Here is a 26571-nt window from a genome sequence, read left to right as displayed (position 1 = left end):
TAGCTCTATAGTGGCTTTAGTTTGGGATCGTGCTATCTGCATTATTTATACAACTTTCTTTTATTGATTTCAGTGGCACAGAAATGACACAATGAGACAGCTCAGTTCAAGTCACACCACGTGTGTCTTTGTATAGGCAGGGTCCGTTGTGTTAAGATGACTTCATTGTAGTCATAAATCATGTGCTAGTGTTATACATGCAGTTCGTATCTCGTAATGTGACCTCATCCTGCACATTTCTTACAGGAGAGAAAGCCATTGTCAAGCGAGAAAGACAGTGTTGAAAAACAGACCCCTAGCTTTACATATGCTTCGTTTTTGTGTTTAAATTGTTTTCTTTACTGGGCAATAGATGTATTTTGCTATCAGTAATTGATGTACTCTGTGATCCTGTATCTGTTTTGCATGTGTGCAGCAGACATCTCTGAAATTTTTGGTGTTGTACGTCTTAGTGTTGAGTCTGTGTTCAGCACCTTTTAATGGCCGTTTCATAGGAGAAATCAGCTTTATGCCCTGTTCAGACCGTCAATGACTACCAGTAGCAGAGCCACATGATCTCATTCATCTCAATATAAGCTTAATCTCTTGGAGAAGTGGGCGTCTCAAGCGACACAAAGTTTAGAGTTTATGCAAATGATGGCCGACTATCGGGAGCAACTACCAATGAGAGGGGAAGCAGTGGCATTCACGTCATCCGTCTCTTACCAGTTACTGCAGTGGACAGTAGTCTGTTAGTTTATGACAATCATAATTACAAATGCCTCCTAACGACCCTTGAAAGTTTCTGACTTATTAAAATAAATTTGAAATCAGAAAAATATTAATTTAGTTTAGAAAATATGACACGTTGATGTAGATTAAACTATTCAACAGTTTATCAAATTAATCAACCTTAGAAATATACGCAACATAAAAAGAATAATATTAACATAAAACATAACTTATAATACTAAAACAGTGACAAGAATTTTTTTTCTGATTAATACACTTGTATTTGATAAAGGTTTTAATTGTTTATTTAGAATATCCACCCATTTATATGGGTGATTCTCACGAAAACTTGGTTTTAAAAATGTCAAGCATGAAAATGTAAAAATTGCTTAAATTTACTTTTTTTCCCACCAGACATTGAAGCACAAAGTCTGGAGTAATTGGGAACATTAATTTAAAAACTTTTACTTATCATTTAACACTTTTTGTTAGCCTGGGTGCCAGCCCATCTTAGCCCCGCCCACAAGATTTTGTAAACGGGAAGATGGGTCTGGGGTTTCTATAGGAGCTACTATTTTAGGACAAATGCTGGTCGAACCAATCAAATTGTCAGGGCGGGCTTTATACGATGATGGACAGATAATCAACAGTAACGTAATGAACCACGTCACCAAAGAGCGCGTGTGTTGAATGGCTGCCGCTGTAGAGTTCAGATGTGTGGATTCTGACATTGAGTCTGTACTAAAAGATATCGACAGAGCATTGATTTTAAAAGAGGAACAGAGAAACGCGAGCAGGGCATTTGTTGATGTCCTATTCGGCAAAAGTTGGTCGCAACTGAAATGGCTAACGTTATCATGGCGATGCAACTCAGCGTGCACGACGAGATGGATATAATTAGCGGTCGTTGCCAGCTTCTTTTCGGAAGCCCGGAATCGTGGTTGCTGAAAAGGTGGAGGGACGTGCTAGGCTCCAATATTTTCAAGCAAACGTAATGGGTATCGTCGTGGATGAAGTTCACCTAACGTACAAATGGTAAGAGATAGTCTTACTCTATGACTTAGTAAATACTTCATGTTGTGATATAAACGAAATGTTGTAAACATAATAGGTGTTGATGTACATTCGCTAACTCGGTATAATCACAATGTTAGTGTCATTGTAGCGAAATAACTACCAGTTCGGTCAGGCTGCAAAGACGTAATTTCAACATACGTTACACACTCGGTTGCTCTGATTGGTCGTAGGTCTATCCAATTGAGTGCAGAGGCATTTTTCGGTTGAGACACGCCTCATAATTATAGCTCAATGGAGCGGTATCAGACTCAAATTCTGACTAGAATTGAGTATGGCAACGTCAGGCTAACTTTTTGTAACATAATTAAAAAAATTAGTCCTAAAAAATCTCATTACCGCAACAGTCAGAAAACATCAACACTGACATATTTTCAAAATGACACGACAAACCTGAAAGAACATAATTTGGAGATTCTGCACATGCATTTAAAATCAAAGTATAATGCTTATATTAATTAAATTAACATTTAATAAGCATCTGTTGCGGTAATGATAATCAAAATGTCGTGTAAGCATTCTGACAAGACAATATTTCAAATTAACTGTAAAAAAATGATCTTACCTGGTAGCCATCTTGAAGTAACTGGTCCATGTGCTTGGTCACTCAAAATCAAACTTTATTAAAATTCTGTATGTGTGCTTAAACTGTTCTCAAAAAGTGTTGCGGAGGATGAGAACATCAGGCATGGAAACATCATTTCCCCAATTTTTCTTCATTATTATTATACATGAATATTCAGTAAATATTTTTTCTGTCATCTAAAGTAGTCTAGCAAAACATCCATTTATTTTTTTTTCTTAATATTTTTGTGTTAATTTGATTAAATTACAACATAACGCATGTTCAAACACAGCCAGACACATTGCGGTAATGAGAATTTCAGCAGAAAATGAGATAAAATTTACAATTATAAATTCTTATGTTGAAATCACACATTGTGCAAGGTAGAACACAGTATTGTGTTAATTCTGATGCTTTTTAATGTTACTATATTACACATTTTAAAGCTAAAATCATTACTGCCGTGGTGTTTCAATGGTTTCGTGAGAATCACCCACATGCACCCGTTGCAGACGCGCAATGAATCTTGGGATATCCTCGGCTGTTAAGGATCCATTCATTCTATCTTAAAAGCGCGGAGAAATGAGGACGCATTTTAAGGCTTCATTCTAAGCATCCTTTGAATTGGGACGGCCTTACTAGCCTCAAGTCGCGCTGCTGTGACGCAATCGGTCTTAAAATACGTCCTTAGAAGGTCGCAGCCTTTGAATTGGGACACAGCCATTATGCACAGCTTTTTCATGTAATATGGCTTTTGATCAGTAGGAAGTCTTCATCAATCTGAAATCATTGTTAGTTTGAGTCGTTTATAATATGCATTTGAAAAGCATCACTTGTAAAACATAATCATTTTACATATACCTTATTATCACGAAAATACCTGAAAAAGTTTGAAGTACAGTAATATAAATGTATCCTTAAGCCATTTCCTGTAGCAGCTTTTCATCGTAATTCATTAAGAAGCATAGCAAGCATTATTGGCCGATTTGTCAGACCAAAACTAGCTACAACCTATTTGAAGTGCATCAGTTTCACCTTATGAGATTAGCCATTAGATATAGAACAGCAAGCATGTCATTTTGAAAGGTATCTTCTAGATTCTACTACTACGATAGTTTTCTGCCAGTGTCAGAAATTCGCATGAACACAGTGTGTTTGCTGCTACAACTTGTGTACTGATATTTGTTTACCACTAGCGCATGCTGGTGACGTTGTGCTAATGTGTGGTGCAACGGTCAAAGCCTCCGATTCAATAGGTGTCATCATCGTACAGTCTACATGCTTGTTGATCCCAAGTATAAACGATCCATTTCGCACAGTGTGATAAGGTAATAATTTTATAGGAGTGCAGAAATCCTGCAGTGTGTATCCCGTGTAGGCATGGGCCGGTATAAGATTCTGGCGGTATGATAATGTTTAGCAAAAATACCATGGTTCCACTGTGTTGCGGTATTCCCATTGCAACACTAAAATGTGTTATTTTCAAATGCCAGGTAAAAACAAAGCCTTTAAATTATAATATGCTTTAAAAAATATATAATATTTTCGTAGTGTATATTAAATGTAAACATCAAATCAATCACATGATTTAATGAATTTTGTATAAACACAGCTCATACCTTGTAGACGGTATCAAAAACATTTTAATGGTTTTAAAACCTTGACTGTTTAAAACCTCGGTATACCTTGAAACCGGTAATCGGTCCATGCCTAATCCCATGCTTAATACAAATAAACAAGTCAACATACGTTTTTTTATGCTTATGAGCATTTAAAGGTGCAATGTGTACGTTTTTGAAAACGCTCTTGACAGAAATGCAATATAATATACATAACTTTATTATTAGTGGTGTATTAATGAACTATATTGTTTTTATTACCTTAGAGAATGAGCCGTTTTTATCTACATACACCACGGATCTCCTTACATGGAAGTCGTCGTCATGTTTCAACATTATGTTGTCTCAGACGATGACCTGTTTGTCCTGTGGCAGCTACCGTAGCTTCTTATTTTAGTGTTTCGAAATTGAGGTTGGTTGCGATTTGCAATCTCACCACTAGATGCCGCTAAAATGCATACTGTATATTTAAAGTATTGTTAAAAGTATAAGTTTTGAGGCAGTGTATGGGGTTTTGGAAGGAGTCTGCCTTTGTGTATGGAGAGTTGATCTGTCATTTCAATTTAAGTGCAACTAAGAGTTTAGGTAAGAGTGTGACTGACAAAGCACACCTGATTCTAGTTAAAGGATATGCATCATAAATCGTTTTTATTGTGTACTATTTTATTATCCTGTAAAACTATAGAATATTTGGACAGGCATTCTGTGACTATAGACCGTTTCAGCAGTAACAACATAAACAAGCGGCTGTCGCAGTCCGCACGTAACTTCCGGTAAACTCCGCTAAGAATAAATAACCACAAAGTTCTTTAAACGTAGTTTATTTATAAAACAAGTTAAAAAACAACAACACAGATTATCTAGGAAACCAAAACATTTGTTATTTTCGACGAGGCATTTGTTCAAGAGATCAGTTTACCAACAAGTCAGACCATTAAAAAACCGAAACCGGAAGTAAGGTTCGGATTCAGACGTGTATATCACGTGCGTCCGATGAAACCGTCTATATAGAAGCATAACAATATATAAAAATGATGTTAAAAGTAATTATTATTTATAAAATGTGAGGGTGTCAGTCACACTATTACTAACTATAACAAAAAATATATGTGGCATTTATGTACAAATTACTTGATTTATACATACTGATAGATTTTTTACAGTAAATATATAGTTTAGATATGTAGTTTTTAAAATGCTAAATGAACAAGCAATTCATATTGGGGTTTTCGGTCATTCTGGGAAGACTGACGCAATATGTCAGTATGGTTCTCGAGATGGTTCAGAAAAAAATACAGTCTGGATTGTTGCTCCAAAGCCTCTCCCTTTAAGGGAATGTGTACTGCAGCCTTTTTCCATTGGGGGGTCTGTACGTTGGAAGTGAAGCAAAAGTTCTCCCACACACCCCTACACTGCCTCACAACAGCTGTAAAATATTACCCTTATTTTCTCTACCATTGAGTGGAAGGAGCAGCAAACCTTCTTCCTCCCTCCGATCAGCCAGGAGTTGACAACAGGGAGTCATTAAATGAGCTATCTGTGGAAAGATCAACACCATCCACAAACAATCGCAGAACACTCACCTTGTCATTGCTTATAAAAGTATGATGCCATTGCCAAACAAATTTCACTTTTTATGCTGGCTCTCAGAAGGTCCAAGAAAGACTTTATTGTCTAAATTAACTTTGTGGCCTTTAGGTTTGCTATTGCAGCAGTTTGTTTGAGGCATGATTTGCTTTAAAGCTCCCTACTTAAATTTTAGTGTGCATTTAGTGTGTTGTCCCAGAATCAGATTTTTAACACATTCGTTCTAAGAGTGTACCCCAGAACTGATAATAAAGTTATGAAACTGTTGGATTGTAAGATCCTACCTTTACTCTTGAGTTGGAATTTGTCTATAAAAATAAGTTATGAAAAATACCGAAGGTTTTTGCTTTTTGCAGATAGTCTCTGGTATTGTTATGATGATCTCGTCTTAGCACATCCAAGATTTGCTGCCTTTTAAGGCACTGTTTTTCCATGGCGTATAAAGAGCATTATACTAGCAGACGTACTAGGCCTTTCTGTTAACTCATGGTAAGACTTTAGCCCATATGATGACAAGCTGTGCTTTTACGCTCATTTAATTTGCGGCTTGCTATGCTGCAAGCACATGTAAGCGGGTCCTTCTCATTAAAACCAGTTAGGTCCTCAGCATCAGTCAACAACATGCTAAGTTTGCCAGAAGGCTGTTTCTTATAAAGGCTGTTTCTTTTAGTAGCCTTGGGAAAGCCTTGATGAAATATCAAGCTGTGATAAAACACTAATCGGGTAACGCCCCCTTTCAAATCGCCAGGGGGGCAAATCGGGCTTAGAATCCTTACATGTGTGGCCAGCCTTACACACATAGAGTTAAAAGGGACATATCATGAAAATCTGACTTTTCCTTGTTAAAGTGCTTTAATTGGGTCCCCAGTGTTTCTATCAACCTAGAAAATGTGAAAAAGATCAACCCAATAACTTAGTTTTGGTAAACCATTCTCTGCAAGCATGTGAAAAAACAGATAATTAAAATTGGGCTCACTTTGTGACATCAGAAGGGGGTAATATTGCCGCTTAATCTGCATTATCCAACCACGGCACTGCCATTTAGTGCAGAGATCAACTCATTTGCATTTTAAAGGACACACCCAAAAACTACACATTTTTGCACACGGCACACCTACAAAGTGGCAATTTTAACTTGCTATAATAAATTATCCATATGGTATTTTGAGCTAAAACTTCACATATGTACATGCACATATGGACAGCAAAGATTCATTTGACATCTTAAAACAGCCTTGTGAAATGTCCCCTTTAAAGGAAAGGAAGTGATGACATAATAAATAGCTGTATTCTAGAAATAGGACCCCTTTGGTACCCATGAGAAAACAAGACACTTTTATGGTCAGTTGTCATGACAGTACTAATATCTTCACTTACTACTTTGAAGACTGTATGCCCTCTGGTGGCCGTGAACAAGTTTTATCAGTATTATTTAGATAAAGTCAACCTGCAGACGTACATACAATGTGGCTTTCTTGTAGTTTTTTGCACTTTAAGTAAGATGGGTGAAAATATTTTTACATTTAACATTCACAATAACCCTGTCAACTGTAACCTCTCTCCCATTTTTCACAGACTGAGGGGTAGATGTATCAGCAGGAGCGAGCCCAGTATGAAGAAAGCAGGCAGGCCGGTGGGGAATAAGGCAGCGAGTGGAGGAGGTAAAGGTGACGCAGTGACAGCTGGACCCTCTGCTGGCAAAACTGCTGTTAAGAGCCCAACCACAGTGCCACTCTCCAAGGTACCAGGACCACACTTTCTTCCCTGTGTTCACCTTTCTGTAAACTACACTGTCTACAATTGTTCGTTTTTGATCAACAGGTGAAAAGCAATGATGATCTTTTAGCTGCTATGGCTGGGAGCAGTGTAGGTGCAAACAACAGTGCTGCCAAGAGCAAGAAATCGACCTCTGCTCACTCAACTTCCTCAAACACTAACAACCCTGATAACAAGACCAAGACCACCTCGGGTATTTAAACTGAAACATATGAAAAACATTCCCTCTTGGTCCTTCTTGATACTTTATACTTATGCAGATTATTTGTTAGGATATGCATTGTTATGCTGTAGGGGAGAGCGTGGCACATCCTAACGCTTTTTGGTTTTGGCTCAATCCTTCAAAAAATATTTGAGTTTGATTAATTTTATTTTTACACAAGCAACACACACATCTCTGCTACAAATGAACATTTGAAGTTTGTTTCTAGTACTTACCATTCTTGGACAATTACACCAATAATGTGACAGAAGTGCAAACGTTACAACTTATAATAACTTATGATAATTGTAACAGGCAGGGGGTTAGTTGTAACACTTGCTAAAAATTAAGTTTGCATGCCAATATTTCAATACTATTTTGTCTATATAATTGAAGTGGATGTTGTTTATATATCTGTCTATAATAGACAGATATCCACACTGTATTCATTCATCCAGCCCTTTTCTAACTATAGTTCAATAATAATTGGATACAAGTGTCTAAATATGTGAGAAAAAGCAGCACAATTATTATAAAAAAATTTTTTTTATATGTGACCCAGTCTGTAATAACCATACTACAGTTTCAAAATCAAATTCTGAGATAATGACCATCAAAGTCTGATTTTAGCCATTCATTTCATTATGATTTCAATCTTTGGCCTGACTTTATTCAATCAATATTAAAGATATGAACAAAAATAAATTTGACACACGATTTTTGATAAAACGGGCACATTTATTTTGTTGGCAGTCAGCAATCATGTGTGTAGCCTATTTAAACAACGGCAAGAATTACGCTAACGTTAGCGGTTTTCATATCGTAAGTGCTGAGGGGTTAGTTGTAACACAGCGTAATATTTTCAAGCCCACCAAAAAAGTTGAGATAGTCTTTTGGCAGCGTGAAAAAAATACCGGAAAAAGCAAAACGCTCACCTTGTGCAACAATGTAAACAGTCCATGTTACAACTAACCCCGCGTTTTTGCCACACGGACCCCTACTAACATTTTGTAGTTATTGGGTAATGCAGCATTTCTAAATATCGTGTCTATAGAGTTTTTACAGCAGCAATTTAGTGCTAGGTAATATAATTATGTTTATGGCAATGATTGCAAAAAAATACTCAAGCAAATGAGCTATTTTAGCACATGAGTTGTAGTGTTTGATTCAGTTGTATCTCTGTCTTTATCTTTACAAGGCCCATCCGGCAAACGGACATCATCCACGGCCTCCAAAGAGTCCAACTCCTCGCGAGATCGTTTGCGTAACTCCAGAAACTCCAGCAGTAAGAAGCAGTCATCCACTGGTAGTTCTGACAAAACCCAGCACAGACATTCTCGTGGACAGGCCCAAACATCAGACTCGGAGAGCCGCATGAGCAAATCAAAGTCTGACGGACATCTAAACGATAAGGTGGCCCTGGAGGCCAAAGTAAAAGATCTGTTAGGTCTGGCCAAAAGCAAAGACGTGGAAATCCTGCAGCTACGGGGGGAGCTGAGAGACATGAGGGTTCAGCTGGGACTGCCTGAGGTACGAACTTTCACATTATTGCTTTGATTTTAAACACTTTGTTTATAACATCTAGTGCATGCATCCAGCGAAGGAAATGCTGTTAAAAGATGTATTGCATATGCATAGTCTTTGCACCATTGTTAGGAAAATTGTTAAAGGGGACATTTCACAAGACTTTTTTAAGATGTAAAATAAGTCTTTGGTGTCCCCAGAGTACGTATTTTAAGTTCTAGCACAAAATACCATATAGATAATTTATTATAGCATGTTATTATTGCAACTTTGTAGGTGTGAGCAAAAATGTGCCGTTTTTGGGTGTGTCCTTTTAATAGCAAATAAGCTGATCTCTGCACTAAATGGCAGTGCTGTGGTTGGATATCGCAGATTAAGGGGTGGTATTATCCCCTTCTGACATCACAAGGGGAGCCAAATTTCAATGTCCTATTTTTTCACATGCTTGCAGAGAAGGTTTGTCAAAAAAGTTACTGGGTTGTTCTTTTACACATTTGCTAGGTTAATAGAAGCACTGGGGACCAAATAACAGCACTTAAACATGAAAAAAAATCAGATTTCCATTATATGTCCCGTTTAAGTATGTCAGATCAGTTGTGATTGATTTTTCCCACAAATGTACACAATGTAATGTTATGATACTTTTAGGAGGATGAAGAAGAAGAGAGGCCACCAGAGAGGGAGGCTGCGGCCGTGATCACAGCTGCAGATGTGGAGTCAACATTGCTGCTCCTACAGGATCAGAACCACGCTATCCGTGGAGAGCTCAACCTGCTCAAGAATGAAAATCGTATGTTAAAGGACCGTCTTAATGCACTGGGCTTTTCTCTGGAGCAGAGATTGGATGGGGCGGAAAAAAACTTTCTCTATCTTACCAGTCCTGACCCTTCCTCCTCTGGGGGAGGTGGAGGTCATGGAGACACTGTGGTCTCGTCTGTAGAGGGATCTGCACCGGGCTCCATGGAGGACCTTCTGACAGGTGGCCAGCGAAGTGGCTCAACAGACAACCTGGACAGTGAGTCTAGTGAGGTCTACCAAGCAGTCACCTCCAGTGACGATGCTTTGGATGCCCCCTCTGGCTGCGGTTCTTTGTCGTCCTCTGAGTCTGAAGGTGGCGCTCCTGAATGTCACAACACGTCCCGTAAGGGGAGCAGCGGCAACACCAGCGAGGTCTCGGTGGCGTGTCTGACAGAGCGCATACACCAGATGGAGGAGAACCAACACAGCACAGCTGAGGAGCTCCAAGCGACCCTGCAGGAGCTGGCAGACCTGCAGCAGATAACGCAGGAGCTAAATGGCGAGAACGAACGGCTCGGAGAAGAAAAGGTGCTGCTTATGGACTCTCTTTGCCAGCAGAGCGACAAACTAGAGCACTGTGGCCGTCAAATCGAGTACTTCCGCTCGCTGCTGGACGAGCACGGTGTGGCCTATTCAGTGGATGAGGACATCAAAAGTGGCCGATACTTGGAGTTAGAGCAGCGATATGTAGAGCTCATGGACAACACTCGCTTTGAGCGCGAGCAGCTCCTCGGTGTGCAGCAACACCTCAGCAACACTCTGAAGATGGCCGAGCAGGACAACGCCGAAGCTCAGAGTGTTATCGCAGCGCTGAAAGAGCGTAACCATCACATGGATCGGCTGTTAGATGTGGAGAGGCAGGAGCGGGGTAGCATAGCCGCCCTGTTAGAGGAATGTAAAGCCGCCGTAAACGGTGACCAGGCTGAGCTGAGCCGATGCCGTGCCTTACTGGAGCAAGAGAGGCAAACGGTTGCTGAGCTCTACTCCATCCACAATGCTGGTGATAAGAGCGATATCCACCAGCTTCTGGAGGGGGTCAGGCTAGACAAGGAAGAAGCCGAAGCCAAGGCCGCCAAACTGCAGGATGATCTGGGACACTCACGCAGTGAGGTGGCATGTCTACAGGACACCCTTAATAAGGTGAGCATGAAAAAACTGTGCGTGTAATCACATAAAACTGTTAAGGGGGTTACACACCGGACGTGCAGCTCAGTGCCGCGTCGAGTCGTGTCTTGGACAACTCGGAGGTATCGTACAACGGAAGTGCACATTAAATAGCGCAAGCTTAGTCAGATAGCGTCTACTTCAAAATGGAAAATATACGTTAGCAGCCAATTTTAATCGCTAATGATTTGGGACAAATATGATGTTATTTAATGTTAAACTATGTGAGTGGCGCTCTTTGGCGCGACGGTGTGCGTATACTCATAAAAAACAATGTGTCAGATTTTTTTTTAGAACGGCGCTGAGCTGCGCGTCCGGTGTGCGACCCCCTTCAGGAGCCTGTTTGATTCTTTTTTTATTTGTTTGGTGGTGTAGCTGGATGCAGAGTACAGGGACTTCCAGAGCGAGGTGCAAAAAGAGTTGTCGGAGCAGAAGAGGGCTCTAGAGAAGCAACGTGAGGACATGCAGGAAAAAGAGAGGGAGATCGGCGACATGAAGGAGACCATCTTCGAGTTGGAGGATGAAGTTGAGCAGCACCGAGCTGTCAAACTTCATGACAACCTCATCATCAGTGACCTAGAGAGTAAGTTAAATGTATCATCCAGGCCATTTATTATATGCAGGATCTAGGCTTTTTGCAGCATTTTTAAAGCTTTTATGAATCAAGAGAGCATCTAAATGGCATGCAAAACCATCACAATTTGTTTATTTTTGCATATTTTTTAGGGGAATTATGAAAATTTAAATTGGATGATATCACAATATGTACCAAAATGTAGCAGCAGCCTTTCAAGACAGTTTAGCTTGTAAATATCTAGTTTGCTTTCCTCTAAAACACTAGCCTAGCTAACACCAGACCAGTCTCATACGTTGCTCATAGCCAATCGGTGTGTCGCGTAGACGTCGTCATCGCCTTGCTGCCCCCTCCCCGTTTTGTGATTGGTTCCCTATGCCGTTTATTGGGTGCTACGAATGTCTATCAAATGCATCTGTACGTAGCTCATAGCCAATCGGTGTGTCGCATAGACGTCGTCATCGCCTTGCTGCCCCCCTCCTCATTTTGTGATTGGTTCCCTATGCCGTTTATTGGGTGCTACAAATGTCTATCAAATGCGGCTGTACGTAGCTCATAGCCAATTGGTGTGTCGCATAGACGTCGTCATCGTCTTGCTGCCCCCTCTCCGTTCTGTGATTGGTTCCATATTTCAGGGGCAAAATAGGTCCATAGTTGCCATGCTAGACTTGCACCAGGCTACTAAAACACAATTGCTGCATTTAAAATTGATTTGGTCTGAGTGTTTTCCTCATCTCACCACATGGTGGTGCAAGACAGTCATTTATAAACATGGTTTACTTTGCAGTTTGCAATATCACACTCAACATTGTTTACTACGGCAAAAATTTCACATAATTGAAAATGATAAAGAGAGATACAAATCGAGTTAATGTTAACTAATCACCACCCTTTATCATCCCAGAAATGCTATACTAAAGCATGCTGCTCGTTTTACATAATTACTGTCACTTCTGTGCATTTTATTTTTTTCCTGTTCCTTAATTTGAATCCTGTATGACCTTTATTCACTCACTTCATGCTCCCATTCTGTTTTTGTCAGATTCAATGAAGAAGCTTCAGGATCAGAAGCACGACATGGAGCGAGAAATAAAGATCCTGCACCGCAAACTCAGGGTAAGTGAGGACACAGGCACAGGGATTTTGGGAGGTCAACTGAGGATCACAGACAGGAATTCCCTAAAAGAGTTTTCTGAGCTCCTGCCTGTATTTGATTATATCACTGGAATATCACAGTTGAAGGATTCTTCTAAAACTTGATTCATGAATATTCAGACATCCATTTTGGTTAATTAACGTCATACATATGATCCGCAGTGTAACGGCACTCCATGTCGTGCCACATTACCACCTTGGGTGTGCATTTTTGAATAATTCAATGCACACATGCAACATAGTTTTTTGCACAAGAAGGCATTCAAGGGATAATGTATTCATTCACTGTAAACTTATTAGACAGATTTATTTATTTTTTTTAGCACAGAAATTATTTCAGGAACATGAAATATGAAATTGTGATTTTCAAAAATAAAACTTCAAATGTTTTCAGTGTGTGTATCAGTTCTTTTTGAACATCTCTATCTCATTTTAACAAAACCATGATAATATTGATAACCGTGATAACTTTGGTCACTATAATCATGATATGAAATTTTTATACCCTCCCATCGCTACATGTAGATACCCAAAAAATTTTTGGATGCATGACGAGTGGTAAAGCCTTCTGCAAATTGGGTCAATGCAGGTTTGTGGTTATTTCTATTAAACTTTGTGTTCTTGCATGTTATTTATGTTTAGGAAGAGTCGGCAGAGTGGCGTCAGTTCCAGGCGGACCTGCAGACTGCTGTGGTCATTGCTAATGACATCAAATCGGAAGCACAGGAGGAGATTGGTGACTTGCGGCGCCGCCTGCAAGAAGCCCAGGAGAAGAATGAGAAATTGGCCAAAGAACTGGATGAAATTAAAAACCGCAAGTAAGTGCAATATGACATGATGGACGCTAGATTTTTAGAAATGTGGTCATGTTCCAAAACAATCATCTAAAGCATCCTAACTGAAATCGGACCTTATAAGAGTGTAATTTGGGAGTTAACCAAAAATGCATTTTGAGGGTAACACAAATATATAAAAAATATAATCATTACTTTTTTAGGGAAAATTTTTTATTATTTTTATCAAGTGATTTCTTTTTTAACATTACTTTTCAGCATTTAATGTAAAATATATTCACGTATTTAAACTGAAGGCATTTTTTACCAAATTTTGTGAGCATAATTATACTTTGGGCCAGCATATACCTAAAGGGAGTCATGTAATTTTTTAAAAAGTACTTTCTCTGTGAAGTCAGTGTCCATATTAACATATGTGCTCTATTAAAGGCAAGACGAGGAACGTGGCCGTGTATATAACTACATGAATGCTGTGGAGAGGGATCTGGCCGCGCTCCGGCAGGGGATGGGATTAAGTCGACGCCCCTCCACATCATCTGAACCTTCACCCACAGTTAAAACCCTTATCAAAAGCTTCGACAGTGCCTCTCAGGGTACTGCATGTCAACTTAACTTGCATACACACACACTTTACAGTGCTTTGATTAAAAGTAACATTTTTTGGCCTCACTTTCAAAGTAACAAATAATTAATATGTTGTGGTCATAGGTCCCGGAGCCAATGCTACTGCAATTGCTGCAGCTGCCGCAGCAGCAGCGAGCACAGCCGCGACCACCACCACCTTACCCCGCACACCTCTCAGCCCCAGCCCTATGAAGACCCCGCCTGCTGCCGCAGTCTCACCCATACAGGTATCATGCAAAGTCATACAGCACTGCAGAGAAAATCCTTTTCACTTTGAAGGTCAAGCAGTAGGCTGATTTCCTGCTTGTTTACCCTTACTTCAAGATAGCACAGTTTCCTTTTTCCTGGACCACTGGCAATTTTGACAGTTCTCACATCACTTATTCATGGGAACTAAAGTGTTTCCTTTGCGGCTTGTTCTTTTCGCTTACGTTCTGATACAGTCTGGATGTGACACAGAGTGCTTTGGTTCCTGTTACTACACTGTCAAAGCACCCAAAGCTTATGTCAGAAAGCAAATACAGGATATGTGTGTGATTTATATAAAGGGATAGTTCACCCAAAAATGAAAATAATGTAATTAATGACTCACACTCATGTCGTTCCAAACTCGTAAGACCTCCGTTCATCTTCAGTAATAAGTAAGTAATTAAGTAAATTTTATTTATCCAGCGCCTTTCACAGACAATGTCACAAAGCGCTTTACAATTAAAAATGTACAACATAATAAAAATAAGCTAAAAAAGAAAATAGATCAATAAAACACATAAAATGATAAATATGACATGAACCTAGATTACTTAGAAGCTAACCTGAACAAATGAGTCTTCACTTGTCCCTTAAAAATGTCCACATTCTCAGCAAACCTAATACTGGTTGGCAAAGCATTCCAGAGTCTGGGTGCCATAGCGGCAAAGGCTCTATCCCCACATGTCTTTAAAAGAGTACGCGGCATAGATAGCAGATTTTGGTTATTAGACCTGAGAGACTGAAGTGGGTTATGAGGATGAATTATATCAGCCAGATAAGCATGGGCCTGACCATGTAAAGCCCTATATGTCAAGGTTAGAATTTTAAATTGGATCCTGTAAGGAAGCCAATGAAGCGAGTAGAGTATCGGGGTAATATGAGTGCGCCTATTTGATCTAGTAAGTAACCTAGCAGCTGCATTTTGAATAGATTGTAGTCGATGAAGAACAAATTTATTAAGTGAGAAAAAAAGTGAATTACAGTGATCAATACGGGAAGAAGTGAAAGCATGAATAAGCATCTCTAGTTCTGACTGGGTGACCACAGACCTCATTTTACTGATATTACGTAAATGGAAAAAACAGGATTTTGTCAGTGATTTTATGTGGGTTTCAAAAGATAAGGACTTATCAAATACAACCCCTAGTTCCTTAAACTAGGCCGGACCGCAGGTGACAAAGGTCCAATTTCCTGCATAATCAGAGGGATAGCACTGTCTGGTGCTACAATTAAAGCCTCTGTTTTATCTGGGTTCAGCTGCAAAAAAATTTCAGCCATCCAGCTGTTTATGGCATCTATACAATCTAAGAGCCTTGAAAGTTTGGATAAATCATTTTGTCGAAAGGTAAAGTGCAGCTGAATGTCATCTGCGTAAAAATGATAAGAAATGTTAAAATCTTGAATAATCTGACCCAGAGGCAACAAATATAAAATAAACAATATTGGACCTAACACTGAGCCCTGTGGAACACCACAAAACAAGGGTGCCGAGGCCGAGTGGAAATCACCAATGGATACATCAAAACTTCTATGTGAAAGATATGAGGTAAACCAATCTAGGGCCACTCCTGATACACCCACCCATTCACGTAATCTCCTAATCATAATATGGTGATGCACAGTATCAAATCTTCAGAACACAGTATAAGATGTTTTATATTTAGTCCGAGAGCTTGTTGACCCTTCATTGAAAATCTACGTATAGTATACTGTCCATGTCCAGAAAGATAATAAAAACATCATCAAAGTAGTCCATGTGACATCAGTGGGTCAGTTAGAATGTGTTGAATCATCAAAATTATACATTTTGGTCCAAAAATAACAAAAACGATGACTTTATTCAGCATTGTTTTCTCTTCCACGTGTTGTGGAGCGCATGCGCGAAACTAAAGTCACGTGACTGCAGTGACACGGATGACGTGTTATCCTGAGACATGTTTGCAAAGGTTTTTTTCCCAAACTAACAGCGTGCGTCTCCCTCAGATTGTAAACAAATCCTGGGCTCACAAAAAAAAAAAAAAACAGCTGGGGCGCACCAGATAACACGTCAGCCGCGTCACTGCAGTCACGTGACTTTAGTCTCGCACATGTGATTTACAAGACGCGGAAGAGAAGACAATGCTGAATAAAGTCGTCATTTTTGTTATTTTTGGCCCAAAATGTATTTTTCGATGCTTCAACACATTCTAACTGACCTACTGATGTCACATGGACTGCTTTGATGTTTTTATTACCTTTCTGGACATGGACAGTATACCGTACATAGATTTTCAATGAAGGGTCAATAAGCTCTCTGACTAAATATAAAACATCTTAAACTGCGATTTTCACGAAGGTCTTACGAGTTTGGAACGACATGAGGGTGAGTCATTAATGACATTATTTTTCATTTTTGGGTGAACTAACTCTTTAACTGTGGGCTCTTTCAGGATTTTATCAATTTTTGTTCTTTTAATATAATAATTTGTTGTTTCCTTTATCATTTACCCTGAAAATATAGCATAAAATATAATAAAACTTTATTTATATGATAGTCCAAACAAACACTGAAACGAGCATTAGCCACTTTAATATACCGTATGTTTATTGTTTAAAATAAATGTAGCACTGGTGGATGTGAATTTTTTAATTGACCATGTGTATAAATCAAGGTCTGCCTTTCATAATATTCAGCAGTGAGGTTATATAAGGACACAATTATCAGTCCAGTGTTGAAGAAAGATAAAATTAGGAAGAAAATGCTCCAGAAGATACTCCAGACATTCCTTCCTCCTGAGATCAGGTCCAGCCTGGAGCTGCTTAGCTCTTGTCCTCTGATTTCTACATCAATCAAAAGCTGGCAAAGATCCAGGCCTAGTTACATAAAAAATATTGAGCAGATGATGTGAAGACAAGATCATATGCTGTGGATTTGAAAACAGCTTGCTGCATTTTTAAGCAAAGAGCATGTGAAGATCTCAGATAAGACTGAAATATGAACCATTACTGTAGTAAATTAGAAAAAATATTTTAAGTTTTGTGCTTGTTTTCATTTCCTGAGCTACACAAATGTTTTATCCTTTACAATGTGAACTAGCTTCAAAAATGTTTTTTTGTGTTGAAATATTGTGTTTGTGTTAATGACCTGCAGAGACATTCAGTCAGTGGCTCTATGGCTGCCACCAAGCCCCTCTCCTCACTTGCAGACAAAAGACCCAGCTACACAGACATCAGCATGCCAGGTAACTGACACCATAAGTGCAAAATTGACATCATAATAGACTACAGACATTAACCACAATCATCAGAAGAATTTATTGCGCTAACCTCACAAATACTGTTAGATGTGGCTCAAAACAATTTTGACTTATGAACCTATCAAATATATCAATGTACTGCTAATACATTGTTTTTAGCACTGTGCCAAATGCTTTTTGTAACCTTTTACTTGACCTGATGAATAATCAAATGCTGTAATTTGGGAGTCATAGGCACCCGAGCAGCACTGAACTCATGGTGACCTCAAATGTGATAACTCGTGCGAAAAATACACCAAGTATGAACAAATACTGGGGTTTTAATGCTCCCCCCTCTGGTTCTTTCATTATTGTACTGTAAGGGGAGGTGGTGTATGTTTGTGAACGTGCAGGACAGGACATAGCACCCCTTTGTCATGCCTGTTTTTGAGAAGATAGACTACTTACTGGAAACTTTTATCAACGTTCATGGAAATAAGTGTTTTGATTGGCAAGATTGCTTGTTGTGCTATTGGTTGCTCTTTATGGCCCCTAGCTCTTTAGACTCATTGCTGACATTGGGATTTTCTTTCATTTTTATACTGTTCGTTGATCTTTTTGTGCTATTATTTTGTTGTAAGCCTAGAAAGTGGGTTGTTAATTTAATTTTAATTTTAAGAGTCATATTTATGAGTTGATGAGAGATTTTAGAAAGCTGGTTGTGACAATATCTCTTCCTCTCAGCAGCAGAGCATCTGCTCCGAGCAGCCAATGGCAGTCGTCCTGCATCAGCCCTCCAAAGAGTCGCCAACATGGACACATCAAAGGCCATCACAGGTGTAGCTCAACCCCATCCCAAATCTAATCAATACAGATACCATACATAACGCTTTTAACAAACTGCCAACTATGAATTCTTGTAGTCTGCACTAATTTGTTCTGACAATATTTCAATTTTGTAACTAATTAAAGTCTCATCAAAACATTCAAATCAGTTTATTTTATTATGGTTCTTAATAGTTTTTAAAATATGTTACAACAAATCAGCTGATTTTTACTATTAAAGGGACATTCCATGCTCATTTTCCAGCTCCCCTAGAGTTAGGCATGGTTCTTGCCGTTTTGGGGTCCATTCGGCTGGTCTCCGGGCCTGGCGCTGGCACTTTTGGCGTGGCTTGGCACAGTTCATTGAATCTGATGGGACCATTGGCATTGTGCTAAAAATAACCAAAGACTTTGGATATTTTTCCTATTTAAAACTTGACTCTTCTGTATTTACATCATGTGCTAAGACCGACGGAAAATTAAAAGCTGCGATTTTCTGGGCAGATATGGCTAGGAGCTGCACTCTCTTATTCTGGCGTAGTAATCAGTGACTTTGCTGCCGTAACATGGCTGCAGCAGCCGTAGTATATTACGCACTGCCTGAAAATACTCCCCTGCCAAAGTAAGTTTTAAATAGGAAAAATATCGAAACTCTTCTGTAATTTTTTGGCGCGGTGCTGGTGGTCTTGTCAGATTCAGTGGATTGTTCTAAGCTTTGCTAAGATTGCCCGCGCCAGACCCAGAGATCAGCTTAATGGATTCCAAAACGGTTAGAATCCAATGCGGATTGTCCCTTTAATAAAAGCACTTAATTGATTCAGACAATCTTTTCCAATTTGGTTTGCAATATGAATTCATGTTTGAGAATGAGTCTATTAGACTCATTGTTCATACAAATAAAATAAGGACGACGTGATGATCATACTGGTCTTTCTCCACTGCTTAGTCTCTCGTAGAAGCAGCGAAGAGGCAAAGAGGGATATCAGTACTCCTGATGGAGGTCCAGCTTCCTCTCTGATAGCCATGGGATCTAGTGCACCTCCTCTCTCCCTTTCTGCTTCCTCCTCCCCCACGGCCTCCGTCAACCCCACAGCACGCAGCCGCCTTCGGTAGGCATTTAACGCAACCTTAAATGCATGTTTATCTTTCAAGAATTTTTTGTTTTTTTAAAGAAATCTATCCATAAGCCATCAACTTTACTAGTTTAAAATATTTGGTGATATGAATTTGAATATGTACTGTATTGATTGCAATGTTGTTGAGATAGTAACATAGATCATTATTCCTGTAGAGAGGAGCGGAAAGACCCCCTGTCCGCTTTGGCTCGTGAATATGGCGGTTCTAAAAGAAATGCGCTGTTGAGATGGTGTCAAAAGAAGACTGAAGGTTATCAGGTTGGTATCAATACAGATCTATGCATATCTATTGCTTCTTGATTTTATTTGTTTTTTATGTAAGAAATAAGGTGTGAGAGGTGAGGTAGTATCATGAATAAATCACGATTGATTAGGCAGTTAGGGGTTAGGCAGGAAGCGAAGGTTTTATAAAACGGTAACCACACAATTCAAATATTAAAGCAAAAAAATATGTGTCAATACAACTTTTATGAAGTAAAAATGTAAAGTCTTCCTTCTGCTGGAAAAAAATGCCTTTCCACTGCACACGACATTTGGACACAATTGACGGAGTTTGCCCCCTAGTGGCAGTCGTATTAAAGTTTCAGTTTAATCGTAACACGTGATTTAATCAATCTAATATTTACCATAGTGTAATAAAAAATTTTATGCAAATAAATGAAACAATAAACAGCTATGCATATTATGACAAAGACTGCCAATATTTGTTTGAGAGAACATATGGAGACAAGTTTAAAATAATAACGTATACATATTAAATTAATAATGAATTACTTATCAGTAATCAAGCAGTTTTTTTTAAGATTCAAGTTTTATTGATAAAGTTAAACAAAAAAGGATTAATAATTTTTACCTCGCACAGGAATACACTGAAATACATTACTTCCAGTCAGCGTATCGCATGCGGTGTAATCGGTAAAAAAATTTTAAAGGATCAAACTGTCAAAACGGATCTGAACATTACAGATCCGCAGACGGTTGGCACCTCACACAGCCCCTTTGCAACTCTCCATAGGGAATAAATGACTTCCGGTTTATTGTCCGTCATTTGTTGTGTGCAGTTGAAAGGCGTCTTAAGCTTTATTCTGTGTATGACTCATTTTGTGCTTATTATACTGTATATCTAATGGCCACCACTAATTACAATTATAGTTTGATCAATGAGGTTTTTCCCCTTGTCAGATTTCATTGCAATGCCATTTCCTAATTTTAAAACATAGGCTTATGTGGTTTTAAGAACAACCTGATAAGGTCTGCAACTTTAAGGACCATCCATCATAAACAAATGCAGACTTATGTGACTGTTGCTTTAGTTGATGCACATTTTTTAGAAGCATGAAGTAAACATGAATTTCCACTTCATGCAGGATGTTTAATAGATGATAACCACAACTTCATGCAAACCTCTTTGCTCCTCATTGCAACTGATGATTATCAAAGTTGCACGGAAGAGGAATGCCATGATATTTTTTTTTAAGTTGGTTTGAACATCAAAATGAAGTTACATTACACCGAAAAGTGTACACATAATTGTGCTATTATGAGCAACATGGTAAGGATGTGAAAAAAGGTGGTGCGACTGGTTTACAGATATTAAACCACAGGAAGATGAGAAGATTTACAGTTAAAATGTTCAATTAAATGTGCTGTGTTTGTGTACTGATAAAATGAACATATTAGTACAGTAGGCAGATGTTTTAAGTTGAAACCAGAGCTGTCATTTTTGTAGCTTGACTGGTGGAGCATGGCCTAACTAAGGTCATGGGTTTGATTTCTAGGGAACAGACAAAAATTGGTCAATGTATAAGCTGCTTTGGTTTGTGTGTGTGTGTTGAATTGTTACCAGGAAATCTGACCTGTTCAAGTCCAGAAAGCTTGTGTTGACTTCACACCAATGTTTTAAGTTAAATGTGTTGATTCATGCTTTTTGTTTCTTTGTCAGAACATCGACATAACCAACTTCAGCAGTAGCTGGAATGATGGGCTGGCATTTTGTGCTGTTCTGCACACATACCTGCCAGCTCATATTCCTTATCAGGAGCTCAACAGTCAAGACAAGGCAAGTACACTACTTTTTATAATAATAAGTATAATGCCAGTGGGAAAATCAAACATAATTGACCCCAGACTGTATTTAGGAGTGTGCCGTATAAAAACACTTTAATAACCCAGTATCATTGCTTTTAAACCAGCATATCAAACCAAGTGGCATCTTACTCAAGCTTTTCTCTGTACACTTTTAGAAAAAGCTACAAAAGTTGTCACTAGGACGGTACCTTTTAAGATGGTCTTAATTTGTACCATTTAGGTACAGATATGTACATTTGGAGTACCAATATGCACCTTTTGGGTACAATGTTGTACTTTTAACTCATTCCCCGCCTGCATTTTTAGGTGATTTTTCTCAAAGGTTTCACAAAATGCCTTCTAGAAAAAAATTATTCTATAAATATCTAAACATACCAATATATCAAATGAAAGAACAGACCCTCTGCTTTCAAACAAACACACAACTAAACAAACAAACAAAAAGTTTCATCCTATCTTTATTTGTTCTCTTTTTATAACCTCTCTAATATAGGTAAAAATACAAAATTTTGATCAAAAAGCTAAAATAATTGCATTTTTGTAAAGGAATTTTGTTAAAGATCAGATTCATATTGAGGATCAAACATACATTGAGTTTTAACTTTTGGAAAAAAAAATCTTTCGTTTTTTTTTTTTTTAATAAATTGGGTAAGAGCGCATCTAGTGGATAATAGCAGAACTACAGATTGCCATAAAAGTTCATCAGGGAAGGGTCATTGGCAGGGAAATGTTTACTATTAATTGATGAGATAACTCGTCAATGGTGGGGAAAGGGTTAAAAAAGGTACTGCACCTTGTTTTATCTGGTCCATCTCACTGAACTTTTATTTGCTTTCAGAGACGAAATTTCACGTTAGCCTTCCAAGCAGCTGAAAGCGTCGGCATCAAATCCACTCTGGTAAGAATTTTAAACAATTCCTTTTGCACAATAGGTAGACCATTAAATTAGCATCCGGACGGTCTTGGGTTTGATTTGCAAGGGATGCAAATACTGATGAGACCAATATGCTTTTTTGCATAGGTGTGTTTGACACATGAAAACATCTCGGGTTACGTATGTAACTGTTGTTCCCTGAAAAGGAAACAAGACGATGCGTCTCCCTTGCCATACTTCCTGCGTTCCTTTTACGCCTTTTTAGGCAATATTTCAGATAGCGATATACTTCCTGGCTCCCGCGTCAGTCACTCTGTCTTTGTCGTTAAGCTTCACCATTGGTTGAATTTGATATACACATTCAGACGCACTTACCCCTGGAGGCGTCCCCAAAGTGTCACCACAGTGACGCAGCGGGAGTTCCCTCAAAAGGGCACTGTAACAATTTATCTTAAAAAGGTAACACGATGTAACCTTGCTCTCACTTGAAATGTGTCCCCACATTTAGTCCTTGAATTTGAGGGTATTGGACCTGGAAAGTCCTTAAATGGTCCTTGAATTTGAAGTTAACTAAGATGTGGGAACCCTGATAAATAAACTATGGTTAAAGTACACTAGTCAACATGTGAAATGGATCAAAACCTTTCCTAAAAGCTGTCTTAAAACCAATACCCATTCTTGTCTTAGGATAACTTTGTGGAACGTTTCTGATCCACTTCAAATGTTGACTAAGATACTTTGTTGTTATTTATACTTAGTGGTGTTGACCACAAAAGCTTGTTTACGTTGTTACTACTGAAACCGTCTATAGAGTCTATAATTTGAACCATGAGTGTGTTTAGTAGTGGAATGAGTAAGGGGGTTTTGTGCAGAAAGAATACTGTACCTAATGCAGACATGCCGTAAAGCACTATTAATCATCAAGGTGGCATAAATCCCACTCCCATCCTGTATGCTAAGAGCAGGTAAAAAGCTGGAAACTCTTTACTTTCAGCCGCTACGGTTTATTTATAGCACACAGTATAGAATAGTTTCCTTATTTTCATCTGCTTAAACAATATGTTTCTCATTGAACTTGGCATACTTTACCTTTGAACTTGAACCTCAGCAGGAAACAATGATTAGATTGTTAGAAGAATTTGAATGAACTTTGTGCTTGAGAGAGAAAGAAAAAAAGATATTTTTTTCTTATTTTCTCCTTCTCTCATAATAATTTGTCTTTGTCTTATTCTTTCTTTCTGTCAGGACATCAATGAAATGGTCCATACAGAAAGACCAGACTGGCAGAGTGTCATGACTTACGTCACAGCTATCTACAAGTATTTCGAGACCTGAGCATGCTCCAACTTTAAAGGAAGTGTCACACCTCAGCGTAAAACACATTTTCACCTCATCATCTAGTCCTTTACCCCTAGCACAGTACAAGCCACATCCATTTTAACAAATCACAGTGGCCAATTCAAGTAGGATACATCCTAAATTTCATTGCTATATCAAGGAAATCCTCTAAAGTGGAACTCAGCCGCATGCCTCAACATTGTGCTTCAACCTGCTATTGGAAGACTTTAACACATCAGATCACTATTTTTGAGCATGTATCATCCAATTGTAACATTTTCGTATCAGTTCAGAAGAGCGAGGAGCTGCTTGCCGTGCCTTTCACCAACCGAGATCTTGCTTTTAGTGTTTGGAGCAAGTTCTTCACCTTAATTCACAAACTAGACACTTGTTTGCGTGAGTGTGTTTTGTTTGCTCAATGCAGTGCCTACTTAAAAACACTTCCATATTGTACACTAATGGGAATTGTTAATTCACTACAGCACACACCGAGTAATGTTGCCTTTTTTAAGGATTGACGGCACCTTTATGTATGACTGTGACAGATCGTGGCTTGAAATATGGGTGGTCAGCAATAAGCTTATGTAACCGGTTGAGCCATTTCATATGCTGCTCATCATTAAACAGTAAAGACTGTAGTGAACACTATATTGAGAATAGCAGCACATGTGCATGTACTGTCCAGTGTTTTGCCTGAAATAGTATACCAAAAATGAAATCTTTTTGTTTGTGATTCAGTGAAGCTAACAAACATCCTTCTGTAGTTAATCAAATGTTTCGTTCTTTCTCAGGATATCAATATTTATCAAGATCATATCTGATTCATAATATGCTATATGCAGTGATATGTATACTACAGAGTTTTATCAATTCCCTCACGTATCATTTGCAAAGCACAAAAAATGACACATTCGTGCGCACTAATTCAAGCTGTTTATGAAACTACATTCCTGTGCATCATGTTTGCGTGTTTGTGTGAAAGTGAAAATGCAAGGCACTATCGCGTTTAGCTTGTGGTCCAGCTGTGCTGAATTCACACATAATATATAAAACTTGAAGATGTTTCACCCTCACATTTTTTAAAAGCGCACTATTCTGCAAACTACAAATTATGTGTGTGCACACAACTTAGAAATATTGCAAAGTTTGAAAAGACACAAAAATAGTTGCCTGCGTGCCCCTTTTTTTTATATAATATTTAGTATTTCAGTAAGTGTGTTTCATATTTAATTCCTTAAATTCCAGTGTTTGTAACTTCGCAGCCATTTCTAGCCTTCCAGCATTAAATAGAAATCAAGAGTTTGATTTATTCCAAACTTAATGAGACTGAAATCTGTTCCTTAAATGTTCAAGAGTCATTCCGGTTTAACAGCAGTGTCAGGTCCAGTATTAGACTTTGTCGCGTATTCATTAAACAGACATTTTTAAAGTATTTGTCCCATTCTCTGCCTCATATGATGGCTAGAAAAATATATACATTGAGAAGATGTGTATTATACATCTGCTCAAAGTGCTTGCCGTGTGCTCTGAAGACCTTATCATCTATATGAATGTCATACAGCAGAAGGCTTCTTCAGCTTTGTTGCCTTTCAGATATAATGTTATATGCCATACATTTTGTTTCTGTTTATGAATGTTGAACTCACCTGTTGCTACCATTTTTGTTTTGTTTTGTTTTTACTATGAGAGCATTATCTTAAAATCACAAGGTAAAATGTTCTTGTTTTATATATATATATATGTGTGTGTGTGTGATAAGCAATCAAGATTCTGTTCCCTTTAAATAAACAAATTACATGATCTTGAATGATTGCTTCATAATATTGAAACAATACCAATTGTGTGTGTGTTAATTTATTCCTAGACCCTTGGGATATTCTTCCAGACTGGAAATTCAAGTAATATTGTAACGCATACTTGTTGCCCTCCTATTTGGCTGTAAGGGTTGCCTAATCTATGCATTTAGTGGATCATTTGAAACCGGCAAAAGGAGATGGAAAGTGTTTATGAATTTAGCCCCTGGTCTTTATTGTGGGAAAGGATGGGTGTTGTGCGGTACGATTAGCACACTTCTAAGATTAGACGTGACGTCAGTCATTATGAGTGGAAGAAAAGTCGCATTTTATCCTGAATGAGACCAATAATTAGCCTGCTTTACTGCACAGGGCCCTATTGTCTGTGCTACCCGTTGATTTTTATTCTTCATTGTTTTGTGTGAGGATCAAGATTAACCTAAATATACCAGGGTCAACTGCAGTTCAACACTTTTGTCCTGAGGACATGTTACTGGTGTAAAACAAACCAGTGTTTCTCAACCAGGGAGATGATTTATTTTGATTAACTATTCATTTTCTAAGACTAAACAAGCATTATAATAAGTTAAAACATCTGAAGTGTATGGTTATTTTTTATAATGAATATGCCTCCTATGCAAAGTAAAAATTAGGAAGGGCCTTCAAATATTGCTGTGGACCTTGGAAGGGGGCTTAAAATCAGTAAGTTTGAGATTTGGTGATGTAAAAGTAAACAGAAGCATTTTTTTTTTTTTAGATCAACCAAGTTTAGAAACAAGATTTATGTATTATAATTATATCATGAATAACAGTTACAAATCAGTGATGGATGTTTTAAAGGGGACATGTCACAATAATTTTTTAAGATGTCAAATAAATCTTTGCT

The 26571-nt window shown here is 38.4% G+C and overlaps 1 protein-coding gene across 2 annotated transcripts in view; it reads left to right on the top strand.

Moving 5' to 3' along the window:
• Window positions 1-25726, top strand: part of specc1la (sperm antigen with calponin homology and coiled-coil domains 1-like a) — a 33571-nt gene extending 7845 nt beyond the window's left edge. The window contains exons 2-17 of one of the 2 annotated variants that reach the window (XM_055168016.2): window positions 7132-7297; window positions 7378-7525; window positions 8733-9064; window positions 9707-10996; window positions 11396-11603; window positions 12637-12710; window positions 13392-13567; window positions 13973-14136; window positions 14252-14394; window positions 17547-17637; window positions 18379-18468; window positions 19403-19565; window positions 19748-19850; window positions 21535-21651; window positions 22519-22578; window positions 23800-25726. In XM_055168016.2, coding sequence (XP_055023991.2) covers window positions 7169-7297; window positions 7378-7525; window positions 8733-9064; window positions 9707-10996; window positions 11396-11603; window positions 12637-12710; window positions 13392-13567; window positions 13973-14136; window positions 14252-14394; window positions 17547-17637; window positions 18379-18468; window positions 19403-19565; window positions 19748-19850; window positions 21535-21651; window positions 22519-22578; window positions 23800-23889 — 3378 coding nt within the window. In that variant the 5' untranslated portion in view covers window positions 7132-7168 and the 3' untranslated portion in view covers window positions 23890-25726. Of the gene's footprint in view, window positions 1-7131; window positions 7298-7377; window positions 7526-8732; window positions 9065-9706; window positions 10997-11395; window positions 11604-12636; window positions 12711-13391; window positions 13568-13972; window positions 14137-14251; window positions 14395-17546; window positions 17638-18375; window positions 18469-19402; window positions 19566-19747; window positions 19851-21534; window positions 21652-22518; window positions 22579-23799 lie in introns of both variants that reach the window. The other variant, XM_055168015.2, reaches the window with a different exon arrangement.
• Window positions 25727-26571: the final 845 nt, after the last annotated feature.

This window comes from Misgurnus anguillicaudatus, chromosome 5, assembly GCF_027580225.2.
Source record: "Misgurnus anguillicaudatus chromosome 5, ASM2758022v2, whole genome shotgun sequence".
Taxonomy (NCBI): Eukaryota; Metazoa; Chordata; class Actinopteri; order Cypriniformes; family Cobitidae; genus Misgurnus; species Misgurnus anguillicaudatus.
This window is presented reverse-complemented; position numbering and strand designations above follow the sequence as displayed.